This window comes from Grampus griseus (assembly GCF_964374135.1).
Source record: "Grampus griseus genome assembly, chromosome: 2".
Classification (NCBI taxonomy): Eukaryota; Metazoa; Chordata; class Mammalia; order Artiodactyla; family Delphinidae; genus Grampus; species Grampus griseus.
The window spans coordinates 24,732,059-24,752,466 of record NC_139018.1 but is presented as its reverse complement, the minus strand read 5'-3'; the positions used below and the strand labels follow the sequence as shown (position 1 = coordinate 24,752,466).

General features: G+C 44.5%; 1 protein-coding gene across 8 annotated transcripts in view; it reads left to right on the top strand.

Annotated features, from left to right (window-relative positions):
* The window catches only part of NRXN3 (neurexin 3), a gene marked incomplete at both ends in the record, with an annotated part of 1,628,308 nt that overhangs the window by 18,894 nt on the left and 1,589,006 nt on the right, over positions 1–20,408 (top strand). For all 8 annotated transcript variants that reach the window (XM_082647291.1, XM_082647290.1, XM_082647293.1 and 5 more), the window contains one exon: positions 16,845–16,862. In XM_082647291.1, the coding sequence (XP_082503417.1) occupies positions 16,845–16,862 (18 nt within the window). The remainder of the gene's footprint in view (positions 1–16,844; positions 16,863–20,408) is intronic.

Sequence of the window (20,408 nt, the reverse complement as noted above, 5' to 3'; positions counted from 1 at the left end):
CTTTTTAGCTCTTGTTACCAGGGGCATTTATTTATTATTTATTTTTAACATCTTTATTGGAGTATAATTGCTTTACAATGGTGTGTTAGTTTCTGCTCTATAACAAAGTGAATCAGCTATACATAGACATACATCCCCATATCTCCTCCCTCCTGCATCCCCCTCCCACCCTCCCTGTCCCACCCCTCTAGGTGGTCACAAAGCACCGAGCTGATCTCCCCGTGCCATGCAGCTGCTTCCCGTTAGCCATCCATTTTACATTTGGTGGTGTATATACGTCCATGCCACTCTCTCACTTTGTCCGTTTACCCTTCCCCCTCCCCGTGTCCTCAAGTCCATTCTCTACGTCTGCATCTTTATACCTGTCCTGCCCCTAGGTTTTTCAGAGCCTTTTTTTTTTTTTTTTTGCGGTACGAGGGCCTCTCACTGTTGTGGCCTCTCCCGTTGCGGAGCACAGGCTCCGGACGCGCAGGCTCAGCCGCCATGGCTCACGGGCCCAGCCGCTCCGCGGCATGTGGGATCCTCCCGGACCGGGGAACGAACCCGCGTCCCCTGCATCGGCAGGCGGACTCTCAACCACTGCGCCACCAGGGAAGCCCCATGACTCTTTTTGAATTATGGTGTTCTCAGAGTATATGCCCAGTAGTGGGATTGCTGGGTCATATGGGAGTTCTATTTTTAGTTTTTTAAGGAACCTCCATACTGTTCTCCATAGTGGCTGTATCAATTTACATTCCCACCAGCAGTGCAAGAGGGGTTCCCTTTTCACCACACCCTCTCCAGCATTTCTTGTTTCTAGATTTTTTGATGATGGCCATTCTGACTGGTGTGAGATGATATCTCACTGCAGTTTTGATTTTCATTTCTCTAATGATTAGTGGTGTTGAGCATCCTTTCATGTGTTTGTTGGCACTCTGTATATCTTCTTTGGAGAAATGTCTATTTAGGTCTTCTGCCCATTTTTGGATTGGGTTGTTTGTTTTTTTGTTATTGAGCTGCATGAGCTGCTTGTAAATTTTGGAGATTAATCCTTTGTCAGTTGCTTCATTTGCAAATATTTTCTCCCATTCTGAGGGTTGTCTATTCGTCTTGTTTATGGTTTCCTTTGCTGTGCAAAAGCTTTGAAGTTTCATTAGGTCCCATTTGTTTATTTTTGTTTTTATTTCCATTTCTCTAGGAGGTGGGTCAAAAAGGATCTTGCTGTGATTTATGTCATAAAGTGTTCTGCCTATGTTTTCCTCTAAGAGTTTTATAGTGTAACAGGGGTATTTATATTCCAGAACATTAAAGAATTTTCAGCTTGGAGTAGTAGGGGTATAATCTGAGGCTGGGAATCAGCTTGATCCTAAATGGCTTCTGCTTCCTCGGTTTTAGGCTAACATTTATTGAACACTTACTAGTGTTTTAGGCTCTGTGTGAGTAGCTTTATCTTTTGTTACCATTTTACAAATGAGAAGGCTGAACTGCAGAGAGACTACCCATCTGCCCTCTGCCCAGTGGTACAAAAGAACTAGAATGAAATTGTATAATTCTTCAGGAGAACGAGAAAAATAAACATAATGTAGAAGTTTATTGTAAAGACACATTCAGTTTTTTTAAAAATTCTGAAATTAATGCCCTTTTATTTTTGGGGTGTTAAAATGCCTTTTTAATGCCTTTTTAAGAAACTATAGTAATACAAAGTGTCATTTTCAGGTTTTTGTTCTTTCTTGGAAAAATTATAATATAATTATGCATTGTTAGTTTCTAAAATTGCTTTAAATTGCTTGAAGTATGAATATATCAAATGTATTAGTGTGAGAACCATTCTTGCAGGGAATCGCTGGGTCCCATGCTCTTTTCTTCCTAGGAGTAAACTATTTATATAATTGTCTTCACTTTCTATTCTGATTTTTTATCAGGAAAAATTGCACCTGGACAGGACCCCTGAGATTTTGTAACTTATTTTTCTTCAGCACTTATCAAGATGTTTTGATTGCACGATTTGACCCTGAGAACTTTTAACTCTATGTCAATATAATCAGGATTATACAAACACTAAAACAGTTTTATTAAGGGGGTGTTTTTTAGAAGCAAATGATGTAGGGCTCATGTAATTCCTCAATCCATTTTTTTTCAGCATAGGTAAACCATTTTTTAATTTTCCAATTCATTTTTATTTCACTGAATAATTTTGAACAAGATCAGTTCTGCTCCACGTGCCCTCTGTAGTGAAGATTTGATTCATCTATCAGTCATTCTTTTGTGTGCCTATGTAATTTTACCCACATAGCTTCTACCATTGTGACCACTCTTTTGTGGTCGTTATTTCTACTCTATCCGATTTTCTCACGTCAGGTTCGCTAGTCTAAATTTTGTCAAGAATGTTTGATTCTTCCTTCAGTTTTTCAGTCAATGACGTTTTACCATGTGCATTTTTAGCCACTGTCAGTTCCATTTTGTGTTGATTTTTTTCTGACAGGTCTAATTTTTTTCCAGGTCAATTTTTGCAGTTCATAGAACCATCTCTTCTTCCTACAACTAAAATCAGTCTCTTTCCTGACAGTTTTTTAATTTTTTTTGAAGCAGTTCCAAAACATACTTGAGGGGTCATAACATCAGGGTCAAAATATCCTGTGTCATTTATAGAGACCAGTGACCTAGATGAATTAAGAAACCTACCCAAAGTCATGCATAAGGCTCGTGGCAGAGTTCTGTTGGGTCATTTTAGAATATAAAGCATCTCTAGTTCAGTAAAGGACAGAGTAAGATTGTAAAATTGGGATGATGTTGATGGTGGGCCTTCCTTCTTCTACCCTCCACCTCCCGACCCCTCTTCTGAGCTTAACAGAATTCCCAGTGGTCCACCTCCCTAAGAAATAGCAGCTGGGGCCACTGTTCGAAGCGCCTTCACTTCTCCCTGCTTCCTAGCTAGGCCCCCCTTAAGCTGTGTGTGATTTACAAACAAGCAGGACCAAAAAGGAAAAATCCTCCCTTGTGGAGAATTAGGTCAGTGGCAGAGTTGGGGAGGGGAGGGATCCAGACCTTCAGTTCACTCCCCTTGCCTGAAGCTATTGGGGCAGAAGCCAGAGGTGCTATTGGGAGCAGACCTCTGGGGGTGGGGGGCTGGGGGATGCGTGCAAACATGAAAGCTGTCTGTTTTCCAGCCACTTGGGGCTCCCCCTTCTCTCAACGTATTTGTCTGGATTACTCGAAGGGGGATATTAGTGTTGTCTAATGACGGCCCTAGATTTTTAAGGGATTTGTGTGATTAATGCCCAAGCAAAGTACAGCAGATAGCTCAGAGCTCAGTCTGTGTGGTGGGTCTACACTTCCCATTCTCTGTCCTCTCTGATTGGTTTTGGGGGAGGCTTTCCTGTCCCCTCTTTGTTGTCCTGATTGTTGAAGGCTCTAGCGTTCAGGCCCCCACGGGAGGGTAGCTGAAACCATTTTGCACTGCTGCGATGCATGAGTGAGAGTCTGAGAAGACAGTGAAGTCTCCAGGCTCACACTCTTGTTCTGTGAAAGCTGCAGATATTTGGCCACTTGCTTCTCTGTCCCAGCTGCCACCACCATACTCTTAGTACTGGATTCTTCTCCCAAACCCCTCTCAGGGCACTGGTCCCCCAGCTGTGGCACAGTGAGAACAACTGTGAACTGGGATGCAGATGACCTGAATTCTGGTTTCAGCTTCAACATTGTCCAGCTGGGCGGACATGTCAATTCCCCTGTCTTGGGTCTGTCTCTCTCATCTGAGCATCAAAGGATCCTGTACAACCTTATGCCACTGATCATAATTATACTTAAATAGCTAAATGTCTGTCTGGTTATTTGTGGCCCATCTCCCCACCTAGACTTTAAGTTCCAAGAGTGCGAGGCCTGTGTCTGTTTTGTTCACTAGCCATCACCCCAGTGCCTAGCACGGTCCCTTGGCCATGGATATATGCAGTGAGTACACGTCGATGGAATGAACTGGTAAACCAAAAGAGGTGGATCTGCTTGACATACCAGCACTCTTCCACTTCTAAAATTCAGTGTGTCTACTCTGTTCTCTCTGGAACAATCGAATTTTAATGTTTTTATTGTTTTTAACTGACCACAGACGTTACAAGATAAAAATGGCGATTAATATTAATTATAACTCAAAAAGCATATTATCAATATGAAAATGTAAATTTCCTTCTAGGGGCTCCCTGTCTGCTTGCTTGACCTCTGCAGTTCCTGGCAGTGGAATGCCTCCTTGCCTGGGTTTCTGAGCTCCCTCTAGTAGGGTCTGCAGAATCTTGTTGAGCCTTTTAAAATAGGACTGGTACTAATTAGGCTACATGCATGGTTTTCAGGCTCAGAAAAAAATTATTTTAGGTTCAGAGCAAATACTGTACTAATTTCACATCACAACCTACCCTTGCTTTGCAAAGACAAGAAATCAACCTTGTTCATTTCCTGAAAATGAAAGAAAGGGAAGGGTATAAGGGAAAGCAGAAATGCTGACAGGTGCTAGTAGTGAGAAGGCCTCTGTTAGGGCTGCTTGCTTTCTTCTGAGGTTCCCCAGGTCATTAGAAACTCCTTTTCTCAGGGCAAGGAAAGCACTCTGTTGAAACTCTCCAGCTAACTTGAGCCAATATATGACCCCCTCCTTTTCAAGCCCCTGGCAGGAACTGCAAATCAATCATGACCCTCTTTTCTTTCTAAGCTCATATGCAGCCTCAGACTCTTTCTTAACACGTTACTCCGGGATGTTACCAATCAAAAAAAATGGAACTAAGCATGGTGCCGGGCAGGTCATTAGGCATTGTATATACAATTGCCTCTTTTGATCTTCTTGACAACTCAAATTGATGTAATGATTCCCATCTCACAGATGAAGTTTAAATAACTTATCCAAGGTCACGTAACAGATAACAAAGTTGGGATTTAAGCTCAATGCTTATGGTCTTTTTGGTGCACTACATGCCTTGCAGGGAGCCCATCCCTCAGGGATGTCAATCTGACTGCTGGCCTGTTTTGGTAAAATGTTCTTACAAGATTTCTCTCCACTTAATTGTTGCTGTTTATCCTCTGGGGACCACTGCAAGATTTCTCCAGCAAAAGACTTTGAAGCAGTCTCTGTCAACCCCAAATCCCCCATTAATGCGAAGTGTGATACTAGATGGCTGTATATGGCCGCCCTCTCATGTTTATACACTCTCTTGGTTATTAGATTTACTATAACTGCATCCCCAGAAGTTATTTTGAGTCTCTAGCACCTAAGTCTGTGTCTGGCATGTAGTTAAGTGGTCGATAAATGTTAGCTATTTCAAACTGAACCAGATACAAAGTCTCACCATGAGAACTAAAAGGGTGAGGATAGAGGCTTGTGATAAATTGAAAGGCTTCCCAGCTGTTCTGAGAGCCTCAAAGCCAGCCTTTCTCAAACTGTGTTCTGTGAGATGTTACTAGGTGTTTTGCGGAAGAAAAAGTGTCCAATGTTCCAAAAACATTGGGAAAACTGCACACTGTATCCCCTCTTGGACTTCACAACGTACCTTAGTGTAGGTGTGGCTTTCTGAAGTCTTGCCATAGAGATACTTGATTACCTTGCTTTAGCTCACTGTTTTCTAAATGTATTTGACCACACTTTTTTTTTTTTTTTGGCAAGCAACTCCTATTCACATCTTGCTGGGTGTTGTATTTTTACGGAATTCAGTTTTGGGTATGTTGCCCCAATTTATAATCCTTTCTCTGAAATATGGATCTGGAGATCCTGCCCAGCAGAAGATATTGTGGACGCTCAAGACTTTCCATCAGTTTTCCACACCAATTTCTTGAAATTTGCCCCCATGTCACATAGGGTGATAGATTTGGGTGGTTAGACCAGAGAAGGAAGAGATAATCGGGGAAGGATGGGTGGTGCTGTGGGAAGGAAAAGGGCTTTGGATTCAGAGAAATCTGAGTTCACATCATCGCTACTACTTATGAATTAAGTGGACTTGGGGATATTAACTTCTCTGAGCCTTGGTTTCCTCGTCTGTTAAGTGGGTCTACATCAGGATTAAATGAGGTCATATACGTCCGACGCTGCCACAGGTACCTGACACATGGGAGGCCTTCAGTAAATAGCAGGGATTATAATGAACTGTGATCTCTGTATTTCTCTTCTTTTAAAATTTCTGTTGTAATATCATTGTGAATAGGGGCTCTACTTAATGTTTTTCATACCAGGATCTAGCATAGGGACCAGTAAGGAATTGCCACTCGATTAATATTTCTGGAGTGAATACAGGAATGACATAGCACTTTATTGTTTACAGAATGCTTCCACATTTACAGTCTCATTTCAGCCTCACTGCAACCTGTTCATGTAATTGGAGTCATTATTCCTGCTAGTTATGGGTGGGAAAGCTGAGGCTTAGAGAGGCTGTGTGAGTTGCCCAAGGTCAGAGAGCTGGTAGTAGGCTGGAAAGTCAGGGCTCAAAACCAGGGCTTCTCTAAGCAAAATGTGGTGTACAGTAGTCCCCTCTTATCTGCAGTTTTGTTTTCCATGGTTTTAATTGCCCACAGTCAACCATGGTCCAAAAAAAAAGGAAAATTCAGGAAATGAACAATTTCATAAGTTTTAAATTGTGTGCATTTCTGAGTAGCATGATGAGATCTTGTGCCATCCTGCTCTGTCCCACTCGGGATCCCCACCCATCAACATCATCTGATCCTGACGTCCAACCACTGACATCACCAATGCTCCGGGATCACCCGAAGTCGATAATCTTTCTTCTGACCTATCACCAGAGGGTCATTCGTAGCTAAATGCTACGTCACAATGCCTACATCATTCACCTCACCTCATCTCATCATCTCACATCATCACGAGAAGGGTGAGTACAGTACAGTAAGATTTTGGGAGAAAGAGAGACATCACATTCAGATAACTTTATCACAATATAATTGTTCTATTTTATTACTAGTTATTATTGTTAATCTCTTACAGTGTCCATCTGCTGTGAGGACTTTTCTAAAACCCTTGCCTTGTTAGGTGGGGGCCTAATGCAGGCAGGTACCAGCCTCATGGCCTAAGGTGGGGAGTAGCAGTTAGCTAGAGATGCCTTTTGTTTGCAAGGCTTAAACAACTGGATAATTTATAAATTAAACTTATCATAGGTATATATGTATAGGAAAAAACATAGTATATATAGTGCTCCGTGCTATTTGCAGTTTCAAGCGTCCCCTGGTGGGTCTTGAATGTAGTCCCCATGGATGAGGGGGAAACTACAGTATACAAACAATGGAGCATTATTCAGCCTTTAAAAGGAAAGAAATTCTGACACATGCCACAACATAGATGAAGCTTGAGGACACTGTGCTAAGTGAAATAAGCCGGTGACAAAAGGACAGATACTCTATGGTTCCACTCATGTGAGGTTCCTCGAGTAGTTAACTTGCTAAAGACAGAAAGTGGAAGGGTGGTCGCCAGTGGCTGGGTGCAGGACATACAGATAGCTGTTGTTTAATAGGTACAAGACTTTCAGATCTGCAAGATGAAAAGAGTTCTGGAAATGGGTGATGGTTGCACAACATTATGAATGTACTTTATGCCACTGAACTGTGCACTTAAAAATGGTTAAGATGGTAACTTTTATGTTATGTGTATTTTACCACAATAAAAATTTTAGGAAAACAAAACAAAAACCCCAGGGCTTCTGATTCTAAGCGTGGGGCTGTTTCCCACATTCTACAACAGCGCCCCCTACAGAGGAGCAGACATAAGCCTCCTCTTCCAAGGCTCTTTGTACTACTGAATTGCAGAATTTGCAGAACTCACCTCCACTGAAACCCTTGCTTCTTCCAGATCATTCTTCTAATTGGCATAAGCCCTGAGGAGTTAGTCTTTCCAGAGAGCGAGGAATTCTTAGAAAGAGGGCAAAAACTCTGTCTCATGGAAATCGCTCAGGTGAGGAAATGTAATAATTATGATTCACCAGCATTGATTAGCACTCCCTCAGTGCCAGACACCCTCTCAGTGCTTTTGCATACATTAGCTCCTTATAACCCTAACATCAGTCCCCGTGAACTCTTTTCATCTTGCGGAACGGAAGATAAGTAGATTGTCCCCATTTTACAGGTGGGGAAGTTGAGTCTCAGGTTAGCTAACGTGCATGAGCTCATATACATAGTGTGTGGAAGAGCCAGGATTTTCACGCAGCTCTTCCTGCCTCTTAACCCTGTGCTCTCTGCAGGAGACAGGGAGATTGAAAATGTCTGCATCTAGGCTGTTTTCCTAATTTGAGGATTGACTGATTTCTTTCCCCTCCTGTGATGCACTCCTCTCTTATCCTGCCAGATGATGGGGCATCCTCTCATGTTGGTCAGTTTCTCCTTTGATTTCCTGGTGTTCTCTGAGATGCGGGTGTGTACTTTTCTCCCTGTGGGTCATGCTCATTTGAGGAGGCCAACACCCATTTCTTTACCTAAGAAGTTGGCACTTGGAGCCTGTCTCCAGCAGTGTCCATCTGCTATGAGAACGTTTCTAAAACCCTTGTCTTGTTAGGTGGGGGCCTACTGCAGGTGCCAGCCTCATGGCCTAAGGTGGGGAGTTAGCAGTTAGCTAGAGATGCCTTTTGTTTGCAAGGCTGGATAGAAGGCTCAACTGGGTACTTTCCGTTTACAAGGGAGGTGTCAACAAGCCAGAAGAAACATTAATAATAACAGTTTCAGTAAGTGTTTATTGAATATTTACCCTGTGCCTGGCGTTGTACCAAGCACTTTGTATGAATCATCTCATTTGGTCCTCATAGCAGTCATTTCAATTAGGTACAGTCAGTTCTGCTATAATGCTTGTTTCGAAAATGCAAATTTGTTCCAACGCTATTGATATATTAGGGAACAATTTGAGCATAATAATTTTGCTTTTGATTGTGCATGATTTTGCCCATGAGAAGCTCTAGGTGAAGGCAGAAAACTGCAGCCAGATGAACCAAACTGTGTAGGAATGCACAAAGCGCACACACCTGAACACGTGCCAGCTACTTCAGTTACCAGGCATGTTATGAGCCACACCCAGCATCTGGTGATATAACTTCCTGTCCAACTTCAGATGACCCTTCTTTCATTACTTCAAAGCAACTTGCAAGTTTCCCACTTCCACAAGCAACTTCAGGTCTTTTTCAAGCGCTATACTTACTGTATCATTTATGCATTCCTTAACCATTAACACGTGTAAAACGGGTTCCTATCTTTCATTATGTGTCACTGATGAAGTTTTGGGGTACTGTGCCCCAATCCTATTTTCCCTGTAAGCCCTGTGGTTTCTACTACGTGATTTTGCATAGCACATTGACTTTTAGGGATGCGTGGGTGCTTCTAGCTGAATTGACTCCACTGCCATTATTCCCATGCGGCTGAAGAGGAAGGTAAAGTAAGAAACTGAACAAAAATATTTTTAATAACAAATAGCGAAGACAGGATTTAAAGCCCAGATTGCTCTACCCCCCGTCTGTGCTCAGAACCTCTAAAGAATTAAAAAAAAAAAAATCACGAAGAACAAAGCCCACTGTCTGCACTGATCTCCGACTGTATCTGTAACAAGTAGATTCCCTCTTCTCCCAACTGTCAGTCAAGCTCAGGCTCCTCAAGCCACAGCCACTACAAGTGTGTTGTAGCCCCTAAAGTGTTCGGGAGCAGCGGAGACCTGGCCCACAGGAGTGCCATCCTCGTTCCTTCCTGTTTTTCATCCTGCCCCTCTCCCCGCCGCTGCCTTCCCAGGCAGCCTGGCACCTGACACAGCAGCTACCCCTCCGCTCCATCTTGCAATCTGGAGTCATTAGCATCAAAGAACAAAAGCAAACAGCACCAGGGCTTGGGAGGGCTCAGTCTTCTACAAAGGCGGATAAATGGGCTCTGTGTCGGGGATGAAGCTAATACCACCTGGCCTTTTGTGGAAAGACAGCTCTTCCTGTGTTTGAAGAGCTCAGATACTGAGAGCCAGAAAAAGCCCCAGAATTCAGGAAACCCAGCCTCTTTGCTGCTGGAAGTTTGCTTTAGCTCTCAACTAAAAAAAAAAAAAAAAAAATACTGTTTCTATATATTTGTTCCTGAAGTAGAGGGAAGAATCTTATGCTCATTTTCTTCAGGGGCAAGAAAGGATAGACTGTTGGGGAGATGCAGTCTTTGCCTTTAAAATTTTTTTTCTCCTAATGTTAAGTCAGGTGTAATCCTGAGTTGAAAACCTGCCCGATGTTTGTGGGCCTGGGATAAGAATACACATGGAGGCTAGGGGTCAGCCTCCCTTCTCTCCAGTTGCAGCACCACAGATACCCTTGTGCACATTTTTTGTGGGTGCCCCAGCTTGTAGAAGTCAACAGCTCCTGCAGATAGCTTCCCCTTGGCCATTTCTTGACACAAGAGTACACACATCAGTGGGTCGGTCTGCTTTGGGGAGAAGGGACACAGGGAAGAGGCCCACATGGATTTGGGGCAGTTTGGGCAAGGAATTCAGAGTACCTGAGTACCTGAGTGTCCTCGGGGTTAGTGGCAGGTGTTGCTGGTGCTGGGTGGGAAAATCCAGCTGGACCTGTGGACTGCTCAGTTCATGTGGTGGGATGTGGCTTCAGGAGGGCCAGGGCAGGCTCCTCTAAAGTGTACAGCCCAGGCAGGAACTCCAGTTGTCCAGACTTACGGTCACACTGCATTTGGCCGCCTCCTTCTGCCTGGGCTATGCCTTTTTCTCGCTCCTATGAGATGCCCAGTATTCGTATCCCTAATTTATAGCTTGATGGGTCAGATGGTACCTATCCTGGTTTACTCTTTTATTCAGAAGTATAGGTTGACCCTTATCTGATGTGCTACTCTGAGTATAAGATGTGTTAGTAATGACAGAGCTGCTTCACTGGGTCTTAATTTCATTATTTGTAAAATGGGATGAATAATGTTCCTACCTGTTAGGGTTGTGGTGAGAATTAAATGAGAAGATGTATATTAAGCACTGAGGACAGTGCCCAGCACACAGAGGATCCTCAATAAATGTGAGCTTTTTTATGATTAGTATTGATTTGCGCCAGGGACGTAGAGGCATTACCCCATTTTATCCCCCAATTCATCCTCTGGTATGTGATGATGGACACAGTAATTGGCTCTGGAACAGACATGTGACCTAAGCCAAACCAATGAGAGCCTTCCCAGGGAATTTACTGGAATTACCAGGAAATAGGCTGCTCTCTTTTCTCTAGAGCTGCCAGATTCCATCTTTGTTACCATATGGAGACAACTCACCTGATAATGAGGCCAACGCTGAAGAAAACAGGGTTTGTAATCGAGTAAGGGCATTAAGACAGACCCAGAGTCCAATCCCAGCTCTGCCTTTCTGTCCATAGGCACAGACCTTAACTTCTCTGAGCCTCAATTTTCTCATGTGTAAATGGAGACACCAATAACATCTATATCAGTGAGTTGTATCAATTGAGATGATCTAGTCACTATTCATTGCATATTGCTGAGCACATCTTGTAGGCCAGCTCCTCCTTAAACACTGGGGATACAAGCAGTGAATGAAACAGGCAGTACTGCTCTCATGAAGCTTATATTCCAAGGGGGATTTAAACAATAAAAACAGACCCATCCTATAATGTCAGATAGTGATTAGTGCCATAAAGAAAGGAAAAGCTGGGTCAATGGTAGAGGAGGGTCCCCATTTTAGAGAAGGTGGTTAGAGAAAAATCTTTCTAAGAAGGAACATTTGAATGGATACCTGAAGAAAGTGAGGACCAGTCTTACATCTGTCTGACAAAGACTGTTCTGGCAGGCAGCGGAATAGCAAATGCACAGGCTCTAGGCAGGACCTGCTCCATTCATGTTAGTTCCTTCTGCTGGTTGACAGGAGGGCTGAGGACCGGCCCATATAAACTGGCACCTTCCCTCTCCTGTCTTCCAAGCTCTGGCACTCACACTGACCTCGGTGGATGGCAGGTGCTTGAGACATTGTTGGGGGTGGGACCCTGATGAAAAGGAGTTCTGATCCAGGCTAGGGCCACCTCTGTTAGGAGTGCCATGCTCAAACCAGGGATGGGAAAGCCACAAGAGAGGAAAAGGATTTGAAAGCCACTGCCACCCTTCACCCACTCTCTTTGGCATCACAACCAGGGAAGAAGTAAATTAGGGCAGTCCCACCTCTACTCAGTGCCCCACGGACGCTTACTGCGTATTCAACAATAATTTCAGCCACAAGTGAGTATGCTCAGCGTGGTTATTTTAAAGTTAAAGGGAAACAATTTCCTGCAATTTGGGGAGATGTGGTTCTTCTAACCAGGTGGGGGAACGAAAGGACCCTCCATCTGCTGCTGTTGCAGAATATGGCTCAACCCGGGGAGCCCTCCCACCTCACCTCTCACTTGGGCTAGATCATTTCAAGAGGCAGAAGTCCAAGATTCCCCCACTTGCTACTTTTATACCTCCAAACACCCACCCCACGTCCCTGGAGGAGCTTTGGGGAGCATGGGGCAGGCTGCACAGCCAGGCTTCTGGAGGCGAGGTGCAGCCAAACCTTCTGGGACCCCACCTGGTGAACTCTGCCTTGGATCTGACCTATTTTCTAGGAGAGAAAATAGAATATAGATTTAAATGCAGTGGCGCTCTGGAAAACTACAGGCCTAGCAGTGTGAGAAAATAAAACAGCAGGAGGGGGCTGAGGAAGTGTTGGCACAGGAGAGGATGCCAACTCCCCTGGATCAATCTCATCTGGTTGGCAACTGCCTTTTCGTTGGCAATTTGTGCCCACTTTTTATCTATCAAAAAATTGATACACACACACACATATATATATATATATCTCCTCTGATCCGTCCTAGGGCCCAGTGTTGTTGCCTCATACACAGACTCCAGGCTGTGTACCAGCAGCAATGACAGCCTGAAGTGCTCTGGGGATGACCACCTTGGAAGTGGGGAGGCAGCAAGGCATGGAGTTAGAAACCCCCAGCTGCATCCTAAGTCAGACTTCCTTGCTGTGTAACCACAAGAAAGATTGCTTTTCTAAAAAATACCCTTGCCCTCCCATATATGAAGGTAATAAAATTACCAGCTAACATTAACTGAGGGCTTTCTAGATGCTAGGCACTGTTCTGAGCGCCTCCTAACAACCCTAGGAGGTAGGAACTATTAACACACCCATTTTACAGATACGGAGACTGAAGCACAGAAAACTCAGGTGACTGGCACAAAGTCCATGCAGCCTGAAGAGCCAGAGCCTGAGTGCCAGTAATCCAGCTGTGGAGCCCCCTTTCTCTGCGTTAATCTCTATGACTTGGCCTGCAGGACATATGTACCCTTGGAGCCAGGGTGAGGGTGGGGGTCATCTTTACCAAACCACAGGGATTAAGGGTGGGAAAAGAGATTCCCCAGAAGACAACTGGGACTTGATACAAAAAGAAGGGGAAACGATGCTGGACGCACAATATACCAGATGAGTACTGTGGAGCTTCCGATCTCCCCCTGTTCCGCTCTCCCACTGCCACACCCCAGCCTTTGCCATTTCATTCTGTTGGTCAGAATTGAGTGCAGAGATTCAGGTCACTCACTGCTTCTTGGAACAGGTGCCAGGTGATACTGTGTCTCTTTTCCTCAGGTTGGACATGAATGCTCAGAACTGCCTCTGGCTTGGCGCCACAATCAGGAACTGAGCTTGGACACTGACCCCTCAGCTAAAGAGGGTTTTTCGTGGTCTGTTGCCCCTCTTTGGCAAGAGGAGATACTGTATTTTTTATATGCAGGACTAGAACTGGGCTGTATTAAGGCTTCAGGAGGGAAAACAAAAGAAATAAGAATGGAATTTGTTTTGCCCCCTACTTCTGCTCACCTAGAATTTTTGAACTCCCCTTTACCCCAATTCTCACTGAGGAGTGGGAGGGAGGAAATGTAAGGCCAACTGGCCCGAGGCAGGGGAACACAATCAGATTCACAGGTTGCATCAGAACGAAATTCTCCGGACCACCCAGTTCCAGAAACTGCCCTGGAGACATTCCGGACCACCCAGTTCCAGGAACTGACCTGGGGACTTTGAAACCAGCCCAGCCTTCCCGCCTTTCGAGGGGCGGGACTAAGGGTCCCCCAGGGTACCCGAAAAGACCACCAAATAAGGAATACCCTGCGCCCTCCCAGATTCACCACACCCCTTTCCCTTCTTCCCCTATAAAATCTTGCCCAACCCTCACCCGGGTGCGACTTCTCTGGCCCCTTTCTCTCGGACCAGTGAACCTCGCCCGGGAGCGCTCCCTAATAAAGCTCACTTGAAGCTTTCCTCTGTTTCTCGGTGCCGTTTGTTAAGATCCGACCTTACAGGAAAGAGACCCAGAAGGAGGGGAGGGCTGGAGCAACGTCTTCGTTCACAAGCAGAAAAGTTGAACCCAAATCACCAAACGAAATACAACTTAATTCCTGTTGTCAGGCTTCCCTGGTGGTGCAGTGGTTAGGAATCCACCTGCCAATGCAGGGGACACAGGTTCGATCCCTGGTCCGGGAAGATCCCACATGCCGCGGAGCAACTAAGCCCGTGCGCCACAACTACTGAGCCTGTGCACTAGAGCCCGTGAGCCACAACTACTGAGCCCGCGAGCCTAGAGCCCGTGCTCCGCAACAAGGGAATCCACCGCAATGAGAAGCCCGCGCACCGCAACGAAGAGTAGCCCCCACTCGCCGCGACTAGAGAAAGCCCGCATGCAGCAACGAAGACCCAACGCAGCCAAAAATAAATAAATTAATTAAAAAAAAATTTCCTGTGGTCTCTTGGTGTTTTCAGGGAGCCATCTGGTCAACATATTTGGATAATTCTGTCCGAGGTAATTCAAAATGGTAACAATCAGCGCAGCTAACGTTTATGCAGTGTTTGCCTTGTACTGAGTTAAGTGATTTACAAGTATTTAATCTCATTTAATTATCATAACACTATCACGAGGGAAGCTGTGTTATCTTCCCATCTTATAGCTGAAGGAAACAATCAAATTCACTGATTAACTCAAGGTCATCAAGCAGGTCAGAATTTGAACCTGGACTCTCTCCATAATTGAGGATTGTAAATACAGTGCCCAACTTAGTGTCAGAAGAACTTTGGGGTTCCAAGGTGTCCTGTCTCCCTTGGGTCTTGGTGCCCACGAAGAGTGCGTTTCTATGAACAACAGTGTTGACACTTTCACCACTGAACTCCACCATGTGTAAATAGTTTGATACCCTGCATAATGAAGGGGTATTTTTACGACCACTGTTCTAGGCAGTCCATCAGTCACGGTTAATGGCTCTGCTTTGTTATTTTCGCAGCGTGTTTTGCCTTTCCACCTCTTCTGTTTGGCCTCTTTTCTTCCTCCATGCTGCTACTCCACCCCTAAATCTAACAACTCACCAGAAAACCTGGAAGTGGGTGTGGCTGAGGAATGATTTAGAGCTCTCTGTAAGTCTCATTGAGCAAATGCAGCTTCCAGGGGGTGTGGGCTGGAGAAATGCCTGTCTGTTGCTGCAGGTGAAGTCAGCGCCTGGATTCTGCTGGGGCAAGAGCCCTGAGGAACTCGCTGGCGCTCTGCAAATCTGCTTGCTGTAGATTAGAAGCGCATAGGGTGACTGGGAGGCTCTCACCACTTCCTCACGGCTTCAGTGCTCACTTAAGCTTGCAAACTGAATTCCGGTCCCATATGCCCTGGAGGGACCTGGGTTTCAGTTGAATGAACATTGAATTGGGTGGGATTCAAGAGATCCAGGGTCTTTTCTAGGATCCCTTCCCTGAACTAGCTGTGTGACCTTGGACAAGTCTCTCAACCTTTTTTCATCCTCCATCTTAGCAAAAAATAATTGAACTAGATAATGTCTACGGATGTCCCAGACCCACCATTCAGTGATTCTAAGGGAGTCACCCAGGATGGCCTGGATGGCCAGTGGTTTCGTGAAGTAACCCCATTCCTTTTCCTAAGCTGTAGTATATCCTACCAGGTCAGGTCTAGGGATTTTAACAATGCTTTGGGCTGCTCTTGGTTGGGCTTCCCCAGCATAATTCTATTTTACATTTGAGGGGAGGAGGAGGAGATTGTATTCATGGAGATGATGGGAGTGGACCGTTCTTCACTTTTTGAAAGTTCATTGGTTTAATTCAAATATTAACCTTCCCAAGGCTGGATGTTTATTTGTAGTTGTCAGAAGAGATTTCAAATGGCAATTTTGTCATTAATGATGGTGTGAAACGCAAGGAGAAAAATTAGGAGAGGCAGAATTTCAATTTGTGTGGCAAGTGATCTACTCACACACAATCTCATGCACACACACTGCTGTCTGTGATGAAGGATGGTCACTGGGAATACTGGGGAGGGAGGGAATTATAAATGTTTTGTGATCTTGTGTCCTCCAGTCTTATGAAGTGAATAACGCTGCAATTTGCTCTTAATTCTTATGCCTTTTCCTTTGCTCCTCAAGGGAATGGTTTATTATTATCTTTTCTCTCTGTGGGGAAACCTTGCTTGGCTTCATGTCCAGTGTTCTGTAACTGGAGGGGAGGAGGATTTGCTTGGGTGTTGGATTGCAGAAATCAACCAGAATATTTTAACCAATATTCTTGCAGGATTCCAGTCTGCTTAGCACTTTGGAGCCCTATCTGATTCCAGGATGATGTCTTTCCGGACAGATGTGAAGCTCACCTCTCTTGCTACATGCACAGTGAAAAGGGAGCTTGGCCCCTCGGCTTGCATGGGTGGTTTTTGGGTGACAGTAGAACTAACTGCTCAGAGTCTGAGCATATGTGGAGTCTTGCATGAACTTGGTAGCCATGCAAGGACACAGTGTATTGTGTGTGTGTGCTGCTAACACTCTTCTTCCCTTTTCTCCCTCTTTCTCTCCTCTCCCTTTCCCTCCCTTTGAAAATGCTGCCACAGATGTCAGTCAAGGTCCAGGTGAGTCTTTGTGTTTGCACAGCTGCTGTGGAAATTTCCCCTCTGCCAGACTGCATGGTTTGCCTCTGAGGGAAACCTTTTCCTGGGGACTCTAAACAGAACAAGAATCTAAGTACATTGCATTTTCATTGATTTAGGTTTATAAGAAATGCCTTGAATTGAAGGATTTGAATTGGCTTTGAAGAACCATATTAAAATCAAAGGAATGTGGTTCCCATGCTTATACAATTACTTTCTTCTGATTAATATTTCTGGGTGAATAAAAGAAGTGGAAATTGTGCAATTTTTGAAACTATTTTTAAGAGATTTTCTTAGGATATGTATTCTCCAATTTAATAAGCATTTTTGCCTTGTCTTCATAAATCTGCTTATCTTCTATAGCTTCATGTGGTTGAAAGTTGAAGATATGATATACTTAGCATGGAAAATATGATGTGGGTAAAAGAAGGTTTCTTTCTTTATATTCTAAGAAATGACTTTACTTTTCCACAGTGGAATTAGCCATATTTTTTTTCTAATGCTTATAATAACTAATACATGTTCACTGTTAGAAAGAAAGAAAGAAAGAAAAGAAAAAGAAAGAGGAATGGTTTTTGTCAATAGACAAATAGATACTCATCCAGGGTCCTGACTGTAAGCAATGTGTGTGTATAGACACATATATGTGTACACACATACACATAGATGCATATGAGAGGAATAACCATTTATAGATAAGAAGTGTCAGGTGATACAGAATGGTTGGAAACCATTCTAAACTGTCTAGAACTTTGGGTTAAGAGTAACCCTACCAAATAAGAAGGGGGTATCATATTTCTAAGGTATTTTCACATATATTTTCTTATTTAGTCTTTTTAGCATTTAATTCTTACAGCATCAATACAGGATAGGTATTGTTAAGTACATTTTGTTTGTTTAAACTGTTTATATTATATTGGAGTATAGCCAGTTGACAATGTTGTGATAGTTTCAGGTACACAGCAAAGGGACTCAGCCATAAATATACATGTATCCATTCTCCCCCAAACTCCCCTCCCATCCAGGCTGCCACACAGCATTGAGCAGAGTTCCCTGTGCTATACAGTAGGTCCTTGTTGGTTATCCTTTTTAAATGTAGCAGTGTGTACATGTCGATGTTATATATATTTTAATTGTGAAGGAAATTTAGGGCCTGACAGATTAAGCAGTTTGTGCAAGGTCATAGGGCTTGTCAGCTCATTGGAATTTGAACTTGGGGCTTTCAGACTCCAAAGCCCATGCATACTGCATTGGAACATGCTGGGTCCCATCCCAGAATTTCTTCACTTGAAGATCTCGTATTTCCTAATGAGACTATTGTTTATTTTTGCGCAGAGGTAATGTGACTTTTTCTTTATTAGTAGCACCCCTTCCAAATGAATTTATCCTTTATCGCTTTTGAATATGTAAAAGAATCAGCCAGACTTAAGTAGGGTTTCTGATCATTGATCTATATGGAATATTACACAACACAAAAGGCTAATACTGTTATCCCTACCAAATACACAGGGTTTCCCTGCCTCTGTTTCTTCTGCCTACCCCGCACCTTTGAAAATAACTGGTGTTTGAACCAAAGCACAGGACAGCATTTTCTAGGAAGATATCATTAAATGTATTCTATTTTATAATATTTTAGTTCAGTCACTCACTCAGCAAATATTTATTTATCGAGAACCTACAATGTACCAGGCACTGTTCTAGGTACTAGGGATAAAACAGTGAACAAAACAGAAGACCATCCCTGTCCTCATGGATCTTTTATTATAAACAGGGGAAGACAAGGCACTAAAAAAATGTATGTATCTTTATATATCTCTCTATATAGATAAATATACACACATATATACAAACATATATACATCTTATATATGTATGTATATAATAACATGTCTGTTGTATCAGGTGGTGGGTAATAAGTGCTGTGGAGGAAAGTGAAGCAGGTAAAAATGAAGTTGCTAATTTAAAGAGGGTGGTCCAGGAAGGTCTCTCTGCTAAGCTGATGTTTTCTAGGATACTTCAAGTGAGGGAGTGAGCCCAACATCAAAAATTTTGTTTGTAAAAGTGCCACTTGGCTCAACCTCTTCTCTTCCTGGTTCACGGCAGAGATGACCCAGGGTCTCCACTTAGACTTGTGTATTGTGTCCTGCATAGCGGCTGCCAGCTCAGGGAAGGCATGGAGGCCAAAATCCAATCTGTGCTTTGCCACGCCTGCACCCAGGGGCAGGCCTCTAACCTGGGGGCACCTTTTCCTCATTCTCACAAAGGTGCCCTACTGGTCCTGGTGGGGTGAAACGCTAAGGACCCATAGGCTCCCCTCCATCTCTTCAAAGGGATGGAGGTCAGTGGGGTGACCCTACCTTAGAAATAGCCACTATCACTAGCACAACACTGCACTATCTCAGTTTCATGGCCATTATCTCATTTTGTTCTCTTAATAATCCTCTGAGGTACATTGCCTGAGCCCCAGTTTTCTGTTGAGGAAGTTGAGGTCAGGAGGTTAAGTGCTGTGCTGAGGTCACCCAGCAGCTGAGTAGCAGGACCAAGTGGGGATTCCAGCCTGATTCTGAACCTTGTACTCTCCATTCTGCCCTTGAGGTGTCAAGAGCTGATTGCCAATCTTGTCACCCCGTTGACCGTTGCTTTTTTTTGTGGGTTCTGAGGCTGAAGCAAATCACAGGTCCAGAAACTTCGCTTGTGGCCCCGACCGTAGCAGGAGGCAGCCTGAGCTGCCCGGCCCTGGCTGCGGTCAGCGGGCGGCCTCCCGTTCTCCGAGCCCCTGGCCAGGCAATCTGGAGCCAGCGGTGCTGTGGCTCCGAAACAGGAGGCCTTTAGTGGTTCTCTGATGGTTTTTTTCCTTCCGCTCAGGAAGACAAATTGGGGATTTTATGAGCTAATGTAACTATTTACCCAGGGGCCGCTGGAATACTATAAAGTGACGATTGATTAATTGATTAATTTTACACGTTGAGGAGATTGCTGAGAAGTAACCCTACTATAAAATGCAGTTGGAGACGGCGCCTGGCAGGCGACACCTTTCCCAAGGTCCAGGAGATGAGCTGGGGACTCAGAAAGAGTGTCCCGGTAGGAGAAAAGGGGCAAGAGGTATTTCGATGGACTTCTGTGTGGGAAAATCCACAGCCCGTCCTCCTAGTCCTTGAGAAGGAGGTTCAGGATAATAAAGTGGCAAGAGGGCTTCCCTGGTGGCGCAGTGGTTGAGAGTCCGCCTACCGATGCAGGGGACACGGGTTCGTGCCCCGGTTCGGGAAGATCCCACATGCCGCGGAGCAGCTGGGCCCATGAGCCATGGCCGCTGAGCCTGCGCATCCGGAGCCTGTGCTCCGCAACGGGAGGGGCCGCAATAGTGAGAGGCCCGCGTACCGCAAAAAAAAAAAAAAAAAAAAGTGGCAAGAGGCATTTGTGGCGTGCTGGCCTGAAGGAGGTGAGAGACCCTCGGCTCTGATACCTCCCATGCATTCCCTTATCTTCACATCAGCCCCTCCAGGTAAGCGTTGTCATCCTCGCTGCAAA